Below are 24,571 nucleotides of genomic sequence, written 5' to 3'. Positions count from 1 at the left end.
AGAGACCCACCTGACAGCGTCTTGTTATGCAGGGTTTGGTGGAGGTCGTCCAGGATACGGAGCTGTTATAGGAGCATCCATCTAGCAGGCAGCCTGAAGGAGATGCAGACAGAGAGGTCTTAGGGTGACATTTATTCTTTTAAATTCTCTTTACCTTTTTAACATTTGTAAAATCACCAGCTGTGGAGTATAAATAATAATCTGACAATACAACTGTAACCACCCAGAGATCTTTTAGTTGGAAAACACTGAAGATAAAACGGTGTGATTGTTGGTGTTGAGACATAGCAGGATCACCTGAATGCCTGTACTGGGCTAAGAGGGAAAGCAGCTATGCAACATTTTCTTACGACACAGAACATACAGCTGCAGATTATTGTTTTACATAACATCATTGACGTAATTGAGAATTAAAGTGTGATTTAGCACGTTTAATTATCTCAGCACAACGTTAAATAGAACTGTATCTTCCTCTCACATGAAAATGACCCATATTGTGCAGAAACTCAGAGATGGATTTGGGGCCCAAATGAAATTATGTGTAATTTTCTGCAAAGGTTGAACAATCACTCTTCCAAAGCTTAATAAAAAACTGCAGCTGTGGTATTACAAAAGAAGGAAACTCTGGGAATATGTTAGATACACTTGTAACTAAAATGAAATGATTGATTCATTTTATTCACAAGCTTGTTAGCAAATATTATGAAAATTAGTTTACACTAGAAATGGGATTTACAGTAACTAACAGAACGAATAGAGACTAGTTAATGGGCAAACCCTAAAAAATGTAACAGTTGTACTAAAATGTACAAAGTGTGAAACTCTGGTTCAAGATGCTTGTCAACTGTAGGTAGTTTAATCAGATACCCATTATTCATCAAGAAACTTGTATCTTTTTTAAATAAATTTGACTGAATCATTAACAAAATCTGTAATAAATATATACTAAAATAGTTCTTATATGATGTCACCACTGTTATTTATCACACCAGCTTTGTGCCATTCTCTACCTCTATTAACTCTGGACTCAAACAAATCTGAACTATGGCAACAGGATTATTTCTATTCCCACCAGCAGCAAACTGAGATCTCTTTAGCCAGCCAGACTAACTTCTGCCTCTCTTTGACACGGCTGAATGTGTGCATGCACTCCCAGTCCTCTGCTGCTGTCCCACAAATACAGTTTCAGAGCGAAACGTTTAGACGTAACGGTTCCTGTTTAAATCACACTGGCAGCCACTTTCCTTTCAGTGCTGAAGGAGAAGCTTATTCATTTCATCCCTTTTACAGTAAGCAGTCTCAGATCAATGTTTGACTTTTAATACTTTGAAACCTAATCAGAGCCACTGATCTATATTATGCTTTGTAAAATAAATCCTGTGATACTAGATAACTGTGCAAGAAGATTTGCAGTTGCATTTAGAAAAAAAAGGATGAGATTAGGTAACAAAATCCCATTGAAACACACCAATACAGAGTGAATGGACAGCACACTGCGCATGCAAAAGTATTTATATGCTATAAACATTAACTACATGTTATCATTTTATGACCTCACATTTAAATTTTATTGGGATTTTATTGTAACCTCATGTTTCTATTTCGCTGGGATTTTATTGTGATAGATGGGTCAACTGTCCCCACCAGCGTTGCACGTCTAGAGACAGAAATTTCTACCCATTCAAGCTCAAGCTGAGTCAGATTGAATGGAGAGTCTTGTAACAGATTCCCAATTGGTTTTAGGTCTCTGGACTGCATTTTTTTGTTTGAGTCCTGTCTGGCAATGTGGCAATAATATCAGATTTTACTTTTTCAAGTGGAGCTTTACTGCTTTCACCATAGTGCTCCGCTTGATTTACATATGCAAGAAGCTTTATTAGATTTTATGCGGGGGCTATTTCATGTTCAATGGACACAGAAATGGGAAGGTAGAAGAGGAAAAAAAGGAGAGAAACAGATGAGACAAAATGCTAAATGGGAGAAAAAGTAAAAGAGAAAGAGGAGAGACAAGGAAGAAAGCATTATAACATCCTCTGAGTCTGCTTCTACACGTGCAAAGAGAGATATAAAAAGAACGGCAAAACCAGCCGATAAAGTATTACAGATACAAACAACCAACGCCTTGATACCATCACTGAAAAATAAACAGTATTATTTAATACAGAATGTATAAAGTGAGGGAGTGAGGTAATAATAGGGATTTTCTGTACAGAAGTGAATCTGTAAGTACCTGAATCTGAGCACCTGTAGGTGTGAGAGTGTGGTTGTGTATGTAAGATTTATCCATAAGAAATCCATCTAACAGTTAGGTGACTTCATGGGGCATTTGGGTGCGCTAATTTACATGAAATCCTAATAAAATACATTGAAGTCTGTTTTCAAGGGGTGTGAATACTTTTGTAAGGTACTGTGTCTGCCTCTTTCTAGTTACTATTTATATTTATCAGCAAAGAACGGCATCTGTTAAAAGATTTTTGGTACTTCAGACTCTCTAACCTATGGTAGAGGAGATCAGGAGTCTGCAGAGGTGTGCCCTTTGGCTTGATGGCTTGACTTGATTATATCAGAAAAGATTTATGACTCGACTTGGACTTGAGCAACTTTACTTTAAATCTGACTTTGGGTCAGGGAGCCAACAGGAAAAAGGTTGACTGGTTCAAAGTGTTGAACAAGTCACCAGTCTATTGCACGGCTGAAAGCCTCCGAGAAAGAAGATAAACATTTACAGAAAACATTTTTTAGATGCTTTGTGATATTTAAACAAACATCCTTTTAGTTTTCTGTGCATTGTGTCTGAGGAAATGTTCCTTATGACTTGTTAATGACTTGAAATTTTAACCATTGGACTTGACTTGAGACTTGTTAGTTTTGACTTGAGGCTTGGTCCCACCTCTGTCAGTTTGGAAGAAATTGCTCTGCCAAAAAATAATTCATAGCATTTGAGAGGTGTTCACATTTGTGTCCCACAAATAAAGTTTGTCTTATAATTTGAAAAGGTCATTGTCACGACCATCAGTGCATCAATCGGCGCGACCGTATCCTGATCCTTCTCTGATTCTTATTGAGTTGTTTTCTCAGACTGAAAGAGAACAGATTTTAATCAAGTTACTGTAATTTAAACTACTTAAACCAACTCCTCTCTTTTTCACTATTTCTAATTTATTTATGAAAATTCACCACTGAGATCAATATGTTGATGATGCTTCAACTTTTTCTCCTACTGCTAACAATGATACATGTGGTGGAACCCCTTACTCAGAGGATCTTTTTAAATTATATTTTAATAATAGCTTTTTTCATTATTTCTATGCTACTTCATGTGTAAAATTGTTTATTGAAGTAATTCTAGACCACATTCTTTGTAATAAAGTAACACAGCCTGACTGTGATTCTCATTAACTATGAGCATGACTTCATAAAGAAGTGAAAAACCCAGCAGAATGACATGCTGGTGTTTTTTTTTAGCAGCAAAGACAAAGCAGGGTCCTTTATTCAGTCACAGGAATCACAAATCAACCTCACAATAAACCGGCCGCAGTGACGACACGGTGCTTTTTCTCATCCAAGCTGAACACGGTCCGCCTCTATTAATGAAGTGCTGTGTCATAAAACTGCAAACAAAAAGGCTGCAGCCCCGCGGAGAGCTGGAGGGAGGTGTGAGTGTTTTTATATTTCCATGGAGCCGCATGGCTTCATCAAGCCTGTTCTTAAACAAGGAGGACATTTTGGGAGGCTTGGAGATTTATTTATTATTTAAAGGTTAAGTTTGGTTGCCAGAGGGTAATAAGGACAAAACATCTGGAACAGGGGTTATCAATATAGGGCCCACGGGCGCCAGGTAGCCCCCCAGGACCATATGTGGTGCTCTCAAGCCTGTTTAATAAATAGTACAACCCTCCAGTGAGCTGCATTTAAAATGCTCTTTTATTCAGTTGCTCTTCCTTTTTAATCATACTTGTATTTGCATAGATTTAAAAATGACAAAAAAAATTATTAAATATATTTATATTACATAAAATTAAGGTGAGCTTGGACTCTTGTTCAAAGGTCAGTACAGATAGCCCTTCGTATGATAGATAGATAGATAGATAGATAGATAGATAGATAGATAGATAGATAGATAGATAGATAGATAGATAGATAGATAGATAGATAGATAGATAGATAGATAGATAGATAGATAAACAAAATAATTTAACATGACTTTCACATCTGCAGTAGCTATTTAAATTTGATCCATTTGATTTTGATCTTTTTCAGCATTATACAAAGGTAAAGTTAAATATAAATTTAAAAATAAAACTGTATTTTCATTCCTAGTCTTGCACAACTTGGAGCCTCTGGTTCAGCCATAAAAGCGACAACATTATTGTGATGAACAGCAGCAGGTTTGGCTAATTATCACCACAATTTGAGCTTCTTCATTTCCTTTCCCCCACCAAACACCCTTAGATGTTTTTCAACTCCTGGGATGAGGCCCTTAGACGTGCCCCTCTCCCCGTTTTGCTTATTCAAATGGCTCAATAACCTTCTCAACATGCCAATAGGTTTTCCTGAGGCCTGGTAGAAAAAAAAAAGTTTCAGGTGTGCTGAATCTAAAACATGTTTTATATGCTTATTGGTGACTTGAACCCTGATAAAGTGTAAAAAGATGCTGTATTAAGCACAAGGGAGCATTTATATTTTAACAAGTTAGGGAATGTTAAGATCTGATGAAACAATAAAAAGTAGGTATGAAGTAAAAACATTTCAGCAAAATAGGAAGTGTATAAAATTACAAAACAGCTAAAAATAAAAGGAGAATGGGACTTTTTCAGTCACACACCCAAAAGCTCCAGAACAGCCAACATTACAAGCTATTCATCCCAGAAAGTGTTTTAAAAAAACTCTCGTTAACTAGCATTTTGGTTTGATTTTGCTTTCTAGCTGAATATGATCTGGCTGGATACAAGCTTTTAATTTGTTTGAATATTTCCATACCACCTTTACTTATACATTTGTTGAATAGTTTTCTTTTATTATCTCCTTATTGTTTGCCAGGTTTCTTCACAATTTGCCCATACAGGACTTTGGTGCATCTGAAGTTGTTGTTTTTTTAATTTGCTCTTTAAACAAAGACATACAATTCAGGTAAACAGCTATATACATTTAGCCTCCAATTTAAGGTTACAATCAACATTCCCAAGATCAAAACATTTGTTAATTTTGCATAAATCTATCCGACTGCATAGAATAAGGAAATGCATTTGCACATTTAAATGCACAAATATACCCCAGAGATGTTTGAATAATACTGATCATTAAGGCAAAGATCTGAATGACGCTGCCTGTGTGGATGTATAAACAAGTATATCCGCTTGCATGATTTCAGACTCATAAAAGTAACTGTATTTCTGTAGCTTGTAAACCTGACGGTGAACCCCTTCAGCAGCCAAACTGTCTCCGCATGCAGCCGCTGTGTGTATGCAGCTTCACAGGAGGTGAAAAAACATCCAGATTTACTCCCGCAGGTTGCATTGAGGCCTGGCTTTTTGCATGCAGAGCGATAAAGTGGTCTCTGAAGGTTTGCTAACTCTGTATGAGCTTTATGTTTCTGTGTTATTACAGCCCCTCATTAAAATCTCGCAGCTGCAGATACCACAGAGCTACAGTAAACCCTCCAACATTCATTATTATCATCATCATGGCTGTTTATACACCGTCATGTCCCGGTCAGAAAACAAAGTAACGCAGGCTTGTCTTACTGTGGCTCTGCTGGTCAATCTTACCTTTGCACCGCTCACAGCAGGCTCCGGCCTGCTTCACCACCAGAGCACAGTCATCAGAGACCGGTGGACATTTCTCCTGTTTACAGTCGGCTTTCCCATCCTGCAGGAGACAAGAGAGGAAGAGAGCGCTCGTCTGTTATTTCAACATTTCCACTACTGTCAAACCTCCAATTTACTCTAACAACTTTATCAAGTTCTCGTTTTACCTCTTCCATTATTTATTTTCATCAGTACTGACAAAAATCACAAGTGTTTGAGCTCCAGCTGTGTATTTTTTATTTCCAAATAGCTGTTTGGAAACAGCTATCCTTACCAAGATGGCACCTAATAAAGATGCTTTCAAGTTTTCTGGAAAAGCAGGCAAATATTTAGTCCTCGTGAGGCTCATTGTTCAAGGTAATCCCCTCCAAATGTAATTATTTAATGTTCAGTTTTTATTACCCTGACATGACCAACCTTGCGGTTTTGATTTGAAGCACGAGCACTTCGTAAGCCCTCAATTATTTATCTTTTTCTTCCTTCATATAAACAAATAGCCCTTTTAAAGCGCTTTAAATTAATATTTGTGACCTAATGACACTTTATCTGAATTTATAGCCTGATTTGGAGAGGTGCTCTTTGTCAAACATGTTCTCTTGCCGTCAATTTGTAACTTTTCTGTAGATTAGTAAAATACATTAGAAGGAGCTTTTCTACGCTATCAGCTAAATTGGAGTTCATAAAAAAGGGTAGTATAAAGCTTTTTATCAATGTTTTCATCCATCCATCCATGCATCCATTCATCGTCTTCCACTTACTCAAAATGTGTTTCATCTTCAATTTTAAAATTTATTTTCACGGCTGTGAAAGTAAACAATGAAAGCACTAGATTTGCTTCTTCATTCAGCCAAAAACCTGAATTATAGTATATGATAAATTACAGTAAAAAAAAGGCCCATTTTAGTTTACCAAAGGCATATTTAACAAGTCAGAAATATCTGGACATGAAGCCTCTCTAACACTGTTAGCTCAGACAAGGTTACAGCAGTACTGGAAGGGGGGGTTCTCAGTATTGTCAGCATTACAAAGGCCAAGGATCACACCAATCAGGTGTCTGATAAAGCAGGGATAAAGAAACTGAAACCAAAGTTAAGTTATAAAACAATTTTCTAAGCTTTGACGGTAAAAAAGTATGACTCAAACACAACTCTACCAAGAAACAGGCGTTCTACAGAGCTGACTGGCCGGGCAAGTACAACATTAACCAGAGAAGAAGGGAAGAGGTCCAGGGATATGATGCACCTCGTCCTAGTTGATACCTTCTTCCTATGATTACTGATTACTGAGCCGATGTGACATGTGAATTTCTCCAATGTGAGATCAATAAAGCCTATCTTATCTTATCTTATCTTATCTGATTCTTTGGAGGAGCTACAGCTCAGGTGGGAGGATGTGTTGATAGGACAGCTATTATCTGTACACTCCACATATCTGGTCTTTATGAAAAGGTGGCAAGAACAACGTCATTGTTTTAAAAAAAGATAAAAGAAGTATATATTTTTTTTGCCACAGACCATGTAGGGGAAGAAGGAGCTCTGATCAGTTGAGATTGATGAATATCAACCTGGACACACCATGCAAACAGTGACGTACGGTGGCTGCTCAAAGACAGAATGAATGGAGCTCAATACAGGGCAAACTACAGTGTAGATTCACTGTTTAAAAGGACAGCGACCCTGAAAACACACCAAGAGCTCCATTGGAGCAATTTAAAACAAATCATAGAACTTTTTCAGCATCGGCTCTTTCCAAAGGTACCCTCCTATTTCTAACACGCAAGGCGCTCAGTTTAATAACGGACATCTGGACATTGTTGAACAGACGGATCAACGTTACCAACCGGGCAGGTAAGTACGGTGAAAATAATCTACTCAATGTTTGTGCAGATTCACAACTTTTACAGCACCAGTTTTCCAGGTTTGAATTGTGCAGCCTGAGAAATAAAATATGACTCAGCCTTGACCGTTTAGCTGTGAATTTTCACACCAGCACAACAAACCTCCTGTCGCCTTCGGAAACACTGCGCGCTGTGTCCATCAGCACTTCTGCGCGCGGCGAGGGACCGGACAGAACCGCCGTCGCTTAAATCTCTCAAGTTTCACACCCTGTCTTTACTGCTGATTTTGTCCCCACTCTGAGTGTGTTTTATTTTACAAACTGTGAGGGTTTATAAGGTGGAGGCTGGCAGGCCCCGCGGCCCTGTGGCCCTGCGGCAGGAGGCTCTAACAAGGACAGATCAAAGGAGTGCGAAAATAAACCCGGCCCGGTTTAATATAGCAGCAGCTCTCCGGCTAAACCCCAACCACACCGAGGTCAGATGATGTCATGACAGAAGAGGAGGGAGGAGAGGAACCGAGATGGAAAGAAGTGACGGATGAAGTGTAATAGGTCAGAGGGAAAAGGACGACTAGAGGAAAACTGCCGCGGAAAAGGCCGAGCTCGGGATGAGATTCTGGTAAGTTCGATCAGACAACACAAGCCATTACTTTATTGCTAAATTATAACGTATAGCGGCTTGGTCACTATACAAGTGCTCAAAACTATTAAACACACTGCCATCAAACTTCACAATGATTTTATTCACAACACCGGGGGTGAATTATGTCAAAATAAAAGTCAGTTATATGTTAACGAGACGCACTATTGAAAAGGCTAAAAAATTTAAGACTTTTATCAGTTAATACCAGTTATTACTGGGTCCCTATGAAGCAAACAGATTGAAATATTGTAACTGGCACATAATACTAATATGCTAATATGAATCATGGCACAGTAACAAACTAATACAGAAAAAGGTATCAGAAGATATAAAAATGGGTACATAGCCCTGTTAAAATGGCCTTCTTCTGATACCTTACCTCCTCTGCAACCTCTCTGTAAACGAAGGATTTAGCTACAGGATGATAAAATACCAAGAAAATCCAACTAGGGCAGCTGAACGCTTTTATTATTATTATTATTATTACTATTATTATTATTATTATTATTATTATTATTATTAAGTAGACTTAATGAGAAACGAGTTCTCATATACAAGATAGACATGAGATATATACAATCATATATCAGGTTATATCTAACTTCCTGTTTTCAGGACATTAATAAGATATCAATGTAATGGGTTATTCATTCTGGGTAATCAGCTTCTGGATAATTGATGCCAGATGTGAACGTATTTACCAGGGCCTCATTTTATAATGTCCAGAAACGTTTTAACAGCGGTGTGCATTCAGGACACAGCCATAACAAATATAAATGAGGAAGAAAATAATATAACAAATACCAACATTTGAAAAATGCTTGTTAATACAAAGAAATTAAAATTAAAGCACTCTCAACAATCTATCACCTGACATGACATATGCTGGACATTTTATAAGATGCCTGAAAACTGTTCAGCTGTAGATAAAGAAGTAGCTGACCAAAAGAGATGTTAGCGATACAGATCCTAAAGGAGTTTAAAGTATTTTAACACTGGCTGCCAACCAGCAGTCTAATCTAATGTCAATTACTGCTAATTTAAAGATATGCAAACAAATAAGCGAGAGTTGTGCTGCTTTTGCTGCACTCTTTCCCATTTTTTCCTAGACGGCATTAACCACAAAACTGACATGCATGTTGGATAACCGTACTCAGAACCTTTCAAATGTTTGGTGCAATTAAGGGCAAGGTGTTACCGATGCAACACGATAATTACATGTGTTAAACCTGGATATGCTGTCAATTTCTCCAAACAATGATTGGGAGAAGCATAAAAAAAAAGAAACATGATGGACGTGAGTTTTTCCTTCTTTCCTTTTCAAATTTCTGTTGACTGCAGCGTTTTGGAACCACTGCACCTCTGGAAAGGACGTTTGGCCGTGGACGTGGACCCACTAAATGGTGGAAATGTGACAACTCAAAGTGCAGAACAACCAGAACACTATATGATCAATTGCTGATGAGGTGGTTCTTCAGACCACTGCTGTTTTATAAGCAAAACCCTGGGCTCAGCCTGTAATTTTAAAGTAAAGCCATGGGTAAATTAAGAAAGCTACACAGTGGGTATTCAGAGAATTGCAAGGAAAAGGCTGTCTATAAATATTTTAACCGTAATCGTCTATCATGGAAGACAGCTGTAGTTGAGCTTGTGAAATGTTCCCATAGACTATTGAAGCTGTGGACTGCAGTTGAAAGGAGAGAAACTGGAAGCTTCTGAGTCTTAGTTTGGAGCTTTGTCTGATATGTCTGTGGTATTTTTAAAATTCATCCATCTATTTTTTATACGTCCCAAATCCCTTCAGTATCACAACGTGGGGCTGGATGTTATCTCCTAGATGCGGTTTATGAGCTAGAGTTGAAGTACGCTACACGCTTGTCCAGAACAGGGCTAACAATGATTTACTAAAAGCTTAAATTTAAGGAGGCCAATGAGTTTTATGTGCATGTTTTCAGACGAAGACTCTGCGACAAAGCCAGACAAAACCTGTTCATATCTGGGAACATGGAAACTCTACACAGAAAGGTAGTGAATATTCAAGCAATAAAATAGTAACACCAGAACAACATTTTGATGTTGTAAACAAAGTTATTTAGATTTGAAGTTGAACACCAAGAACCTATGCTTCACAGTGACTGGAGTGTTTTAACTCCCTTCATTAAGTGAAAACCAGCTGAAAGTGTGTTAAATTAACCGGGCCTTGCACATGTATCAATGGGATATTTTTCAGTTTGTAACAACCATAAATTTGATATAGTCCATTTGTTTTCAGTCCCTCCCACAACCAGAAGCTTGTAGAAGCACTGAAACTACAGCTGCAGGTCTTTTGTCTCTAACCATCTTTATGCATCTAGTGATTCTTCTTTGCAAAGTCACAAAGTTAATTGAGGAGCGTCTGAGGACATGCATTCCTATAGTCTTCTAGCAGACGGTCAATTCGATTCAGCTCTGAACCTTGACTGGGCCGTTCTAAGAGGAGTATGTGCTTTGATCTAAACGATTCCACTGTAGATCTGTCTGTATGTTTAAGGTCATTGTCCTGCTGGAAGGTAAAGCTCCACCTGAGCCGCAAATCAACAGGTTTCCTCCCAGGACTCTATTTTGCTCCATCCTCCTAGCAACTCTGAGCAGCTTCTCCGACCCTACTGGTGCAAAATCTAAAAAGTTAAAAAAAAAAACAAAAAAAAAACTGGACTTCAGTTCTTGTAGTTTAAAATGTTTCACTCTTCACCTCTTTATTCAAAACTAACGAGAGAGGTGTTCCAAGCTTTGAGCTGTAGGGAAGGGCCGTTCTGCATATTTTAACTCACATGCAGATTGGATTCCCCCGTGGGTCGTAAGTGCCGTTGTTAGCCTGGCTCAATGAGAGATGTTTGGCCACATGCAAGAAGGTTTGAAACTGACTGGGCATCAGGCTTAATGCTGGACGGCATGTTCTTAGTCCCACCCGTCTTGTTCTTACACGTTTGCCTACTTGATTTTTGGCCTGTATGCTCAAAGGAAGCAAGAATCAAGAAGCTTTATTGTCATTATGTGTTACCATAGTTAATTTTTGGTAAGGCAGACACCCTTTTTTAACAAACAGTTGATTGCACTGGCCAGCCACATCACTCCCCGATGTGCTTAAGCATGCATATATATCCTTAGCTTAGAATCTCATGGAATTATTTTCAGTTCAAAAAGTCAGACAGCATTCTACAATACTGTGCAATTATTTAGTTGTAGCATTGTGCCATTTGCATGGGTGTCTAACCAGACAGCCCCTAAGAGATTGAAGTATGCAAATACACATTTTGTTTGTTGCCTTTCAGCAGGTTGCCTTTCAGCAGGGGACGATAGGCCTTACAGCTTTGAGAAAGAAGCATTTTTAAGTCTGTTCGTTTTTTATTTAATGTTCCTGAAGCATCTTCCTTGGTCTGCATGATGTTGATTAATCACTAATGTTCTTTCACAAACCTCTGAGACGTTCACAGAGCAGCTGGACCACACCATAAATGAAGCACCCGTGGACCCTCTTTCCCCGTTATGTGAATTCTGGAGGCAACTGGTACTCTAGATTTTATTTAGGGTTAAACAACTAAAAGGCTCTGAATAGTAATGAATGCCCCACTTTCCATTTATCATGCACTGCTTACTTTGTTTTGGGGTGAAACCAACAAAAATATGTTCACGTTTGTGTAGTTTTATCTGACAAAATGTTAAAGAGCGGAAGGCCAAATGCATTTGGAAGGTCATGTCCTCCTCTGTCTCCGTCCTGGTATCCATTAGCGGAGTGGTGGTGGAACATGTGACCCACTCCACTGCTACCCTTGTTGCATCGGGGTCAGCGGTCACACCGGGTCACCTCGCCTTATAAACACTCAACATACCACCACGGCACCAAGGCTGCTTGACTGTCTGTTGCAGAGACCCCCCCCCCCTCCACAATACACACAAACATCGATGGGGATAAAGCAGTGGTATGCTCATAAGTGGGTTTTAGTCAAAGGGAAAGTCATTATAACGATGCCAGTGGGATCGTCTGTGGTTATACAACAGTTGATGTGTTTTTCTTTGATTGCTTGATTTCATGACTTATTTTTCTACACAGTAATCTGTTTGACGAACTGTTACCCAAACTCACAGCTGAACTTTAGCGAATTGGTTAAAACAATTTTCAGCCCATAGAGTCCAGCTTCACTCTGTCACAAAAAAAAAAAAAAAAAAAATCTAAGCTGCTGAGATGTCAAAGACGACCAAAAAGAAAAAAACTGTAGCAGTAATCAGATTGTGTCCAAGCCATTTTTAAATTCAATCAGTGAAATTCAATAATTTACTGATGTGATTATTGAATGTAAAAGGTCAACTATTGTAACCCGGTTGAGCTAAAGCACATTACCGTTAACTGCTCACCTCCAGTACAAAATATCTAGACTCTAATCAGGAATGATGGAAATATCAATTTCAAGTTTTATAGGGGTAGATAATATACAATTAGGGGGGAAAATGAATATGACAGCCCATAAAGTTTAGATTAAAATGTGTCTTTTAAAAAAAGAAAAACTACACATCTAATTTAAATATGGCTTTTCTACAAAACATTGATTCAGATTTTATGATGGAATTGGTTCAATTTACACAAAAATGTTAATCAACAAGATTTGGATAAAGGATTTAATCGACGGTTTAAACTTAGTTTATCCTGTAATCTGTTTTAATGTTGCTTAAAACTCAAAAATAAAATGTTTCATAAGGCCATTTGGGACAAAAAAAAACATTACTTAACTGCTAAAAAATACAATGTTGTCTATCTGACTTTCTCCATGTTTTGCTTACATAAAATCATATTTTTCTGGACAGAAGGTTTAAATAAAGTGGTAGCTCTGCCACTTGGAGGCGACAGTGTTCACTGCTTCTCCTCACTGTGTTTCCTCCTAATGTTTCTTCATCTTTATTTCCTCCTTTCTTAGTCTGCCCACAACCATTAAACTCTCCATCCTCCTTCATCCGCACATTATTCTATTTTCTTTTATGTTGGTCTCTGGTTTCAATTGACAATCTAAACCCGTCCAAGACTGATTAAAGTCTAATATATCGTTGATTAATCTAAAAAAAAAGTACAATTAGGAAACAGACTAGTGTCTTTTTACACATATGTGCTTCAAACAAGTCCACTGGCCAAATTAGAAAAAATCTCTTAAAGCTTTCATCTTGCAAGCCTCCTTTTCCTTTTCATGTTTTTTCTCTGTCCTGGTAAAGGGATGGAGAGATAAGGCGGTGTCACCTCATCACCATCAGCCCTCAAATTAAAGTCCCATTTACGCCCATGGACCGTAACGCCTCCCAGCCTCTCAAACCTTGACGGCCTTTTTTAAAATGTGACCTTTCACCTCACGTCCAAAACATAAAAGGTAACAAACATCCAAAGCAGGACTCTGAGGAGACACATTAAGCCGTGCTCCTACTTAGTGTTTCAACAAGTAAGATAATTAGTCTAGCCTCAAATAATTACATCAAGGGTGGGCCTTTTTTAAAAAAAAAATAACTAAAACGATGCTTAATTCATGAAAAGATGAAAAGTATTCATCTGTGAGACTTAAATGTTTTAGATAAAACTGTTAATATCGCTGAATAAATTCAAAATCCATTGTTCAAAAGAGGATTTTAAGGAGCCCAAAATGGACATTGAAGGGAAATAATAATAATAAAAAAGTACTTTCTCGTGTATTTGGTGCACATGAGAGAATAACTGGTGTGCACCAGAAAGTTTCATTTTTTATTTCCCTTCAATGTCCTTCAGTAGCTCAGTAGGGTTTCACAAAAACTCCAAATCCACATCAACCTGGCTCTGTGTGAAAATCGATTTGTCCCCATTGTTTAATAATTAATGACTACGAAAATAGCTTAAACTGTGGTTCTCATACAACATGAAGAGGACTTAAAGATCTCAAAAAGCAACACATTGTTCCTCGATCGAAAGAAATTGAAGAACAGACGTGAAACAAAGTCACTGATATCTATCTATGTGAAATGATTAGAGAACCCTTTCTAAAACATTGGGACTCCACTAAACCACAGTGAGACGCTTTATACCCAAACAAAGAGAACGTGTGCCAGTGGAGATCTTTCTTAGGAGAGGGAAGCCAAAATTACTCCAAGAACGTGACAACAGCTCGTTCCGCTCACCAGGATTTAAATGTCATTATTTTCACAGCCAGAAAAACAAGACTGCAGATTTATCTGTCCACTTAAAGGTATGGTGGACAATCTTTGTTCGACTTTGAATTCCAGTCACCGTGATGCGCTCACGTAGCACCAATGTGCGTTCTCGGTTCTCCTAGTTTCATCTTGCTGGCTGCGCACTTCTAGTGTTTATGTACCCAGCTAGCTTCAGTTTCAGCCGTCCGTTGTAGCGCTGCTGCTCTCACCGTATACTTTGAAAAGCAAACAGTCTTATACGTTTATGAAAAGAAGAGGATGGCCTCAGAAGAAAAAAGAAGATAAGAAAGAAACACGTTAGTTGTCCAGCATAAAATCTACAACAAAGTAGTTTAATGAGTTTTACCTTTAGCTCTATTTACTGTTACAACCTCAGAAGTTATGATTCATTCAAAAGAGAATTATGAAGAAAAGCGCAACAAGGCAAACATCACTTCAAATTATGCTGCATTTGTTAAAATGATAAAGCTGGAGAAAATTATAGTGTTTTTTTTTAATTGGGTTGAGTCCAAGAAATCTCATTAAATTGTGATAATGTGGACATTGGGTCCTATTAGGTAAAATTATATCACAGGGTTTCCTTCCATGCAATGTGGAAAGAACAAGACTATTTGTGTCTTCAGCCAGGTCATTGGTGCATTGTGCAAAAGTTTAAATAAAATCGTTTTGCATTTTGGACTTTGGAATCTCTGCAGAAGTTTGTAATTTCTATGTTTTAAATGATAAAATAACTTTTATGACAATTAAACTAAATGTGAAACAAGTAATACAAGACTCGTTATAGTTATCATAAAAGCTAATTATCATAAAGACACCTTAAAATTATTTGTTTTTGTTCATAATTATTGTTTTACAGCAAAGTCCACCTCATCCCCCAATCAGTATTGGTGGTATTTAAACTTTTATGCATCCTCAATTTGTCTGGAAAGGTGCAATTTGAAAGTAAAAACAAATTGCATGAAGTATTCCTGCTAAGAAAACACAAAAAATTGAATGACGCTGCTGTTGAATTTTCATTACTGGACTTTAAATAAAGTAATTGTTTTTCCAACACTTCTTCTGTCAGACATTTTACTAATGCAGTTAAAAAGCAGCACGAAGGACTCCAGATGACACTGTTGGGGAGGAGTTGTGACATAAGTTGTTTTGGATATTAAAAGTCTGGCAGCAGAAAAAAAAAGATTAGATTTTGCGTTCATTTTTTAACCAAAGTTGAATGTGACACTTATTTGGATTTATTATCAGAGAGTTAAAAAGGACACCAGATAATAGAGTTGCTTTTTTTAGTTATCAGCTGCCTGTCAGGTAAACCTTCCTCCTGTATTGATCATCTGCTGCTTAGGTTGAAGCAGAAGACGACCTTTGGCCTTCCTCACAGATCGATCGCAGCTACCGGGTGTAAAAACTTCCCCACAGAGCTCTCCATGCTGGAATGTTTGTCTGATCGATTTACGGGCTGCTGGGACTTTGACCTCCTCGGTGTCTCTGTTCTGCTATTAAACGCTTACACTCATAACAGGATGAGCTGAGAAAAAGTTTGTTTGATTCAACGCCACTTATAAGGGAAAACCAACACGCTGATCAAAGCGTCTCAGTTTTTCTCAGCTCATTATGTTATGTTTCCCATCAACATTCATCTATTAAGTAATCCAGTATTTACACTGAGGTTCCACTTGAGATTTCTTTTCTCTTTCTCACAAAGCAGCCTCTAATCAGCATCTACAGCACAAATATACAGAGTCTCATATTTCTGCTCTGATTTGGGTCATACCAATATTTATTTTAGTCAGTTTCATGAATGCTGCCATGTGAAGAAATGAAGCAAAGAGTGATTTAAAAAATCTGCCAGAACTAATCTAGAGTGGATGGTTTTACAAATGTAGAACAGTATTTAGCAAAATATTAGAATTTACTTAAAACATGCAAAATATGTTGGTGAAATGTATGCAATAACTGCATTGTATAATAGTGGTATTAGTTAAAGAATGAGAAGATGTTAAGAGAAAATATGGTTAAGTTTATTTTAATCTTCATAAAAAATTTGTTCAAATATTGATCAATTTATTGATCAATATTTAATTTTGGCTTGTTTTTATGTATAACTTTTTAACAGTGAAATGTCCTTTGAGTTCAAGGATGTCCTTGTTAAGCAGTTCAAAACAGAAAGCATCTAGCTATTTTACACAATATAAAAAGTACTAAGATCACTGTAATTATAATGAGTCCAATTTCATACACAACTGTCAAAGCCAAAAAAAATAAAATAAAAAAAATATGATTAAAGGGCTCAAGTATTTGTATCTGATTTGTAAAAAGAAATGTCTGACTATAAACAAGCACTTTTAAATTGATTTTATTGTATATCCCTAAAGACTTAGACATAGACAACTTTATTGTCCTTTTGTATGTATATAGTGCATACAGTACTATATTTTATTGCATAAAGTTTATGACGAGTGTAATGGGATTGCAGATTGCAGGTGGAATAAGGCAACATTTCAATATAAAGTGCAGCAGTGATTAGTTGTAACAGTGCAAGAGAAAAACAGTGTACAAGAACAGTATACAGAAGTATGTTCTGTAGTCATGTAGGGGCAAATAAGTAAATAAAAAATATGAGCGAGTTAAGAACAAAATATAACAGAACAATCGCAGAATTTTTCTTAAATATTTTAAAGCATATCAACTGTGTTGCATAGTGTCACCAAAAGGGGGCAGCATAGAGGACAATGTTAGTAAATATCTTGAAGTAAAGGACAGGCTTACTCCTACAGTCCATACATGTTCACTAGTGGTTTATTGGAGAATCTGAATTGTCCACAGGTGTGTGTTGGTAGGTAGCAGTGTGTGTGTCTGTGTGTGTGTGTGTGTGTGTGTATGTGTAGCTCTACTTGAGTTACGATATTTTGCTCATTTTACTAGTAAAATCAGGACTTTATTGTAAAATGAGGACCTTTTTTTGGTCCTCACGTTTTTCTGGGCTGGGGTTAGGTTTAGGACTAAGGTGTCTGTTAGGTTTAGGCTGGGGTCAGGGTCAGCATAAAGCTATAAAAAGGGTAGAAAATGAAATGTAAGTCAAGGCACAGTCCTCACTGTAAGTTTTAAACAAGGATGTGTGTGTGTGTGTGTGTGTGTGTGTGTGAGTGTGTGTGTGTGTGTGTGTGTGTGTGTGTGTGTGTGTGTGTGTGTGTGTGTGTGTGTGTGTGTTGTTATCTGTCCTGTCTGTCTCTGTGTTGTCCTGTGATGGACTGGCAGCCCGCCCAGGGTGGCTTCCACCTTTCACCTGCTGACTGCCGGGTTTAGGCACCCGGCCACCCATCTGCCAAGCCGCCCTGCAAGAATTAAGTGGGTGTAGGAAATTGACGGATATTCTAATCAAAAATGACAACAAATACCGTATGTTGCATTCATTTTACCCCGTACTAGCTAAGACTGAGAACCAGTGGGTGATTGGTGAGACAGATATTTGCAAAATTGATGTTGTGTGAATAATTTGTCAAAGGAGACAAAGAGTGTCTTTAAATGTGAACTGTTTGCAGATCATTTGTTCCTTGCTTTACCTTTTTAAATCACATTTTGTACACAAACAGCAAACATCAGAAAACCACCTCACAGATATAATTACTCACAACGCCAACGACGTTTGTCTAAATCCAGCTTTTAGACAAACGTCTCACTTGCTTTGCATGCTTTCACTTTGTAGGAAAAGGAGTTCCACAGACTTCAATACTGATGCTCATCTGCCATTTTGACCTGTATTTGTAGAGACCAAACCAGACATCTTTAACCAATTATAAAATCTTCCAGACCTGTGAAAAACTAGGTCCAACTCTTGTTCTGACTCGATGCCGACAGACAAACAGGCGGCCCTTCGGGTTCAGGATGTTCTGAGAGAACTGCAGCGATTTGGAGGGGGAAAAGCAGCCGAGCCGGGGGTGAGGTAGGAGAGGAAGAACCGATGAGAGACTAGAAGAAGACATGCAGATGGACAGACAGATAGACGAGGATGATGAAGAGTGTGACAGAGATGGACTGACTCCTTCCAAGATAACAGAACGCCACGGCGAGCCGTCTGTCAATCAGTCTGTCAGCCACATCCACTCTCTGCTCTGCCTCGGCCGGACACACACAATGGACCCTCTGTGTGTCCATTCGTGTGTGTGTCCATGCCCACAGAGCCCCTAACCGATACTCAGGACTCAGTGAGCAGACCCCCCTACTCATCTCCTCCTCCTCTGACCCATGTATGAGTGACACTGGAGAACCAGTGGCTCGCTTTCCCCCCCGAAAGGGACTTTGTGGTGACACAGGAGTCTTTTTGAAAGTGCAAGAATGAATGTGTCAGTCATGAAACACAGTTGAATTTCACTTTTTCTTCCCCCAAGGTTCGGAAAACTGAACTTAATGTGTCTCACAGGAAATTATTCGGCACAATAATTGAACAATATTGGAGCAAAAATTATCCAAACGTTGGGAAAAGTGAACGGAAAGCAAGGAGGAGGCATGACAACCATTAACATTATGTGCAGACCTTTCCAGTGTTACAGAAAACTGAAATAAAAACAGAATCATTTTAGCTGAGAACGCAGAATAGACCTTAACATTTATAGTGGAGGATGTCTGACAGCCATTGAGGCCAAATAGGGGAAAAAAATAAAAAATCTAGCAAACAAAAACAGGTGGAATTTAAGAAAGCCTGAGCCTGGATGTGTGTAAGGTTATGAAAGCATGTATAGTCTGTTGGGGGGGAGGGGGGATATGTAAGTGTGTGGAGTGGAGTTAAAGTAGAGATGAAAGGGCAGCCATTGCCTGTTGATGACTGATAGCATTCAGCAGGACTTTGCTGATGCCTGCCTGATAACACAGAGGACAGGAGAGCCTCGCTGCAACCAAGCAGGAGCCAAACAGCAGCCGAGGTTCATCATAAACCTGTAATAATACCTGATGGTGGAGAAAAGAAAAGCGAATTTAGCTTAATATTCTGTAAGTTTTCTAACTGTATAGCCAGACACATATATCCTGTGTCTTGCAAAAGTACGTACTAATTGTACAGAATCGTTACATAGAAGTAAGCTGGTGTTATGGTTTTTAAAAGCATGAGAATAATTTAACCCCTACAAATAAAATCTGAAAAGTCTAATGTGCATTTAAAGCAATCCAACTTAACTCCGACGCCGTCAAATAAAATCATGCGCAACCAGAATACTTAAATATAGAGTCTACCTGTGAGTATTTTAATTATAGTCTAATTGTAGCTGTTCTTTGAAGGCCTTGTAGGTTTGTTAGAGAACATTAGTAAACAAACAGCATCATGAATACCAAGAAACAAAAGCAGGAATGAGCTCCAGAGAAGTTTGAAGCAGCGTTAGGCTACCAAACAATATCAAAACCAACAGCAAACCAACCAAGATCTGGCCGCCCACTGAAAAGAAGAGTTTAATCGACCAAGAAGGAGCAGCAAAATTCCACAAATAGGTGGGAGAATCTGTTGAAAGACCTCTATTAGTTGGGTCTTTATGGAAATGAGCAAAACAAATCCAAATCTGAATGAAAGCCATAAGAAGGAAGCTATGCAGTTTGCAAAAAGCCATGTATGAGACACAGAAAACACATGGAAGAAAGTTTTCTGGTCATATGATACCAAAATTCAACGTTCTTAGCTTCATATAAAACAACTTAGAAAATTTACACTACACAAAACCTCCAAACACGGTGGTGGCAGCATCATGCTGTGGAGATTCTCCTCTTCAGCATGTACAGTGAAGCTGGTTAAAGTTAATGGGGCGTAATATGGGGAAATCCTGGAAGAAAACCTTTTTTAAGGCTGTTGTAAAGGTTAACTTTTCCGCAGGGAACGCTTTAGATCATATTCATGTGGTAGAAATGGATAGTCCAAGTCCAGATCTAACTCCAAAATAGTGAATCTGTGGCTGGACTTACAGTTGAAGTTCACATATGCTCTTCATCTAATCTGGCTGAGCTTCAGACATTTTGCAAAGAAGAATGGATGCAAATTTCAGTCTAGAGGTGCACAATGTTGGTAGAAGCATACCCCAAAGTATTCCCAAATAATTACAGAGAACGGTGGTTTTCTAAAGTATTAATGCAGTGAAACTGCAGCATTCATGGCCCTGGGTTTGTTGGTCAAAAGACCAATGAAATCGAACATCATTTAAATATTTTCTTTAAAAGAAATGTCTATGAGGTGGGTTTCATTTAAAAGTTTTATGAGAGTCTCCCAGTTTTTCTGGCCAGTTTTAACTGCCGGTTAACTTATGCCAGTTTTTTCCGATCCAAACTTCAGGATGTACTTCTAATGCTGTGGCTAAAAATATTAACTTCAACATATAACAGAGGAGGCGTCCGATTTCAAATGGGACTCACAACTGTAAGCAGGGAGGATTTTAAATGTGACCTTCAAAATGCAACAATCAAAATGCAGCAAAATTTAGGAGCCAACAGAACCGTTTTAAATCACACAGAATGTGTTCAGAATTCACTTTCTCACACGTTTTCTGGACAGTCTGCTGGTTTGGCCCGGCGTCTGACTCTGTCAGCTGAATGCACTTAGGTGATAACTAAACACGCAGATTTTTAAAGTAAACAGCAACTTTTTCCTCCTGATTTGTATGGAAGCTGTCAAACAAAGCTGTGGTAACATTTCCACTGTCTGCTGAGAAAAAATGCAGCTCGAAACATTAATTTAGTGTTTCCCAGAGTTTGGGTCTGGACCCAGCTGTTGCTTGTAAAACACAAAGTATTGGTGTAGAGATGATGTTGGAAATAATTACAAATTAAAAAAAATGATTCCTTAAAAGCACATTTTCTTAAAGATTGTTAAGCTGTTTGTCATGTCATCATGTTTCCGTTCAATTTGTTTATTAGCACGTCAGCAAATATCTGCACATTTTGACGAAAAACAGCGGCGGATGCACGGTTCTGCTGCCTCTTGTCAGAAACTTGACAACTAGGAATCTGTTGCTTCAACTCAACGGAAATTCTTCTTCTTCTTTTTTTTTGAGGTTCTGGATTAATAACTGGGTCTTTTTAACACAAATGATGCACACACTTGGCAGCTCTGACTACATGCACAAACTAGAAACAACTTCCAATGATTTCCAAGCCTCCAGCAACAGAACAATAGAAAAGACAACTTTAACATCTATCTAAATAATGTGTGAACATGGGTGTCAGAGCATGACTGAGAAGTTGTTGGGTTTGTTCATTCTGAACAAATTAAGTTAACAAGCTCGCTGGAAGTCCTTTGTGCTGCACCCTAACAGGATCAGGCTAACAGCCAATTCTATAACTCAGGCGCTTGATTAAATCTCTTCAATCGCCACCGCAGCACACTCATGTATTTAGGCTCTTTAGTGGAACACTACTGATTCAAACAACATCATGATGGGCACGAATGGGGATTTTGAAATTGCCATGGTTGTTGGTACCAGGTGGGTTGGTCCGAGTATTTCAGATACTTTTGATCTACAGGGATTTTAACACACAACTATATTTCCGAAAAGAAAATATCTGATAAGCTGCAGGAGAGTCAGAATGTAAATGCTCTGTTAACGTCAGACGTCAAAGCCACTGTAAAAAGGGACTTTAAACTATCTGCCAATGGAATAAGAGTTTTGCACTTAAATGTGCATAGCCACATTATTTGACTTTTTTTATTTATACGTAAGTATCTCACTCTGGTTGCATACAAGGTTTTTATGAAAGATTATCACGTCCTGCTGGCGTCTTAGTTATTATTTTGCCGTTTTACACTTTGTTTTTGTTCAGTTTGTTAGTAAATAAAGCCTTTCGTGTTTATTTACAATAAAAACGGAAGTACGATACTGCGCATGTAAAGGTGCGCAGTATCGTATGTAAAGGTTAGCTCATCTCTGGGAAGCAGCTAACGGCTATTAGCATCTTCCAGCGAAACAATGAGGAAAGGTCCAAAATAGAGTGGAAAAAAAAAAAAATTCTAGAGGGAAAAGGCTGGAATGTCCCTGGGAATACAATATGAACGTTGGTGTTCACTGAAGCGGACACTAAAGCTGCAGAGGCTCAGATGTGACGCAGAGTTGATTGACGTGAGTAAACGTCTGTATTAATACTGTGATAATAGTAATAGCACAGCTCTTCTTAGCCTCTACAGTCTGAAGTAAAAACAACATTATAAATAGATTCATAGATTGATTGGTTCTTACCTTTCTGATGTGTCCCTATTTGCATTTATGAACAGGAAATTAATTTCTCCGTGATGTTCTATGAGGCTCTTAAAGTTGCTGTAGATCGGTTTATTTAATTAATACCGGTTGGTCTTCCATCACGCCGTGCAGCTGCTTTACAGGGAGGCATTTGAGAGGGTCAGGCTCGGTTCGGCATCATTAGTGATAGTGATTTATTAATTTTTATATTATTTATTATTATGCTTTCTGATAGTTCTGCAGTACTGCCTGTAGATGGCGCCACGTCGGTTTTATATCTGCACATTGTGCCCGGTGCTGTTATTTTTAAACTCAAAAAGGACCATCAATACACTATCAGAATGTTATTTTATCATGATCAAACAGTTTTTGGTCTTTTTTTTATAGGGATATAATGTGGCTATATATCTTTTTAAAATAGGAACAACTCATCTCTATTATCTTATTTCAAGCACTGTATATCTAATTATTTTACTTTTGGGGTCAAAATACTCCTATACTTCCATTGGCAGATAATCTTATGGTCCTGCTCAAATCAAGGACACATACACTAATTTTCCTTATTGCAGACTGGTTTGAGATTAAAGAAAGCTAATAGTAGCTCAGATAACCACTCCTGACAACTGAGGCATGCGCGAAACCCTCTCTGAACGTGTAACAAATTGAAGCTGGAAGCAGATGACCAACCCTGGTGTATATTTGGCATCCTTTGGACCACTTAGACCAGTTAAGTATTAATTAGACTCACTCAAAGCTAGCTGGTTATTGTTGCTGACTATGTGCATCCTTTGCACAGTGTACCTTCTTCTGAAAGTTACTTCCAGCACGATGATTCACCATGTCACAAAGCTCAAATTATCTCAGTGGTTTCTCAAACATGATGGCGAGTTCTCCTCCCTCCAGTGACTCTAACAGTCACCAGATCTCAATGCAATTGATTTCAATTAAAAGTCTTTTGGATCCTGTGGATTGGTGAGAGGCGCCTCCAAAAATCGGGACTTGCTCTGGAACCAATTCTGCGTTTAATTTTGTCCCGGAAGTCAGGGCCCAGATCTGGGATGCTTTGAACGCGCCCCTCAGCATCACACCTCTTTGCTTCCTGCTGGATAGACGCTGGTTATGTGACGGCATTTAAAAGCTAAACCTTTCCATTCAGACAAAGTCAACGCGGTGACACAGAAAAGCCTGACTGGTCCATTCTCATCCTATAAACAAAGACTTCTACAGCGGTAACGGGGGATGAGGGGTCAAAGAGCACATGTTCCAGGAAAGAGTTGTCTCCCAAACATTTTGTAGGCCTGCTTTAACAACCGGACGAGGCAGTACAACAGGCATGTCTGGAAAAAAGAAACAATATCCACTTTCTGTTCCACTGCGAGTTTTACGTCTTGCCCCCACAAAACAGCTAAAACAAAAGCTGCATTACGATATTCAATGTTATTTTATTGTGCAACGTGACACCAGAGTCTGCCATCAATACAACAAAAACACCTGCTGTTGCGATCTTCTGATAAAACATTCACCTTTACAAATATTAGCATCAGCGGCACAAGCGTTCATGTCATTCCTTCTACCATGACCGGAAACTCAGAGTTAGACATTAAAGAGACCAGAACAAACAGAGGAGGCTTATGGCGGCGCGTTCCTCGACACGAGCGAAGCGGAGAAGAAAATAGGTTCGTACCAGGCAGACACAGGTGATGCAGGGGTTGTCGGTGATGTTGGGGATGTGCAGGACCTCTCCTTCATTATCACATCTGGCCTCGGTGCCTGTGAAGGACAGGATAGTGAGGAGCATTCTTAAAATGCCCTGGATCATTTGACTGAATACACTTGTTCTGTAATTTCCACATCTTTTTGTTTTCTATATCTTCTCTTAGACGGAT

At 38.5% G+C, this 24,571-nt stretch overlaps 2 protein-coding genes across 2 annotated transcripts in view; one reads left to right on the top strand and one right to left on the bottom strand.

The window, feature by feature from the left end:
* Nucleotides 1-24,571, top strand: part of LOC105922701 (C-type lectin domain family 10 member A) — a 512,726-nt gene that overhangs the window by 185,708 nt on the left and 302,447 nt on the right. The window lies entirely within an intron of this gene.
* bmper (BMP binding endothelial regulator) overlaps nucleotides 1-24,571 on the bottom strand; it is a 45,279-nt gene that overhangs the window by 15,084 nt on the left and 5,624 nt on the right. Inside the window, exons 2-4 of the mRNA XM_012854122.3 lie at nucleotides 24,370-24,455; nucleotides 5,769-5,868; nucleotides 11-93 (exon numbers count right to left, since the gene is read on the bottom strand). Of these exons, the coding sequence (XP_012709576.2) occupies nucleotides 11-93; nucleotides 5,769-5,868; nucleotides 24,370-24,455 (269 nt within the window). The remainder of the gene's footprint in view (nucleotides 1-10; nucleotides 94-5,768; nucleotides 5,869-24,369; nucleotides 24,456-24,571) is intronic.

This window comes from Fundulus heteroclitus, chromosome 3 (assembly GCF_011125445.2).
Source record: "Fundulus heteroclitus isolate FHET01 chromosome 3, MU-UCD_Fhet_4.1, whole genome shotgun sequence".
In the NCBI taxonomy this organism is placed as follows: domain Eukaryota; kingdom Metazoa; phylum Chordata; class Actinopteri; order Cyprinodontiformes; family Fundulidae; genus Fundulus; species Fundulus heteroclitus.
Note: the sequence above shows the minus strand (reverse complement) of the source record. Positions and strands in the feature narration are given on the sequence as shown.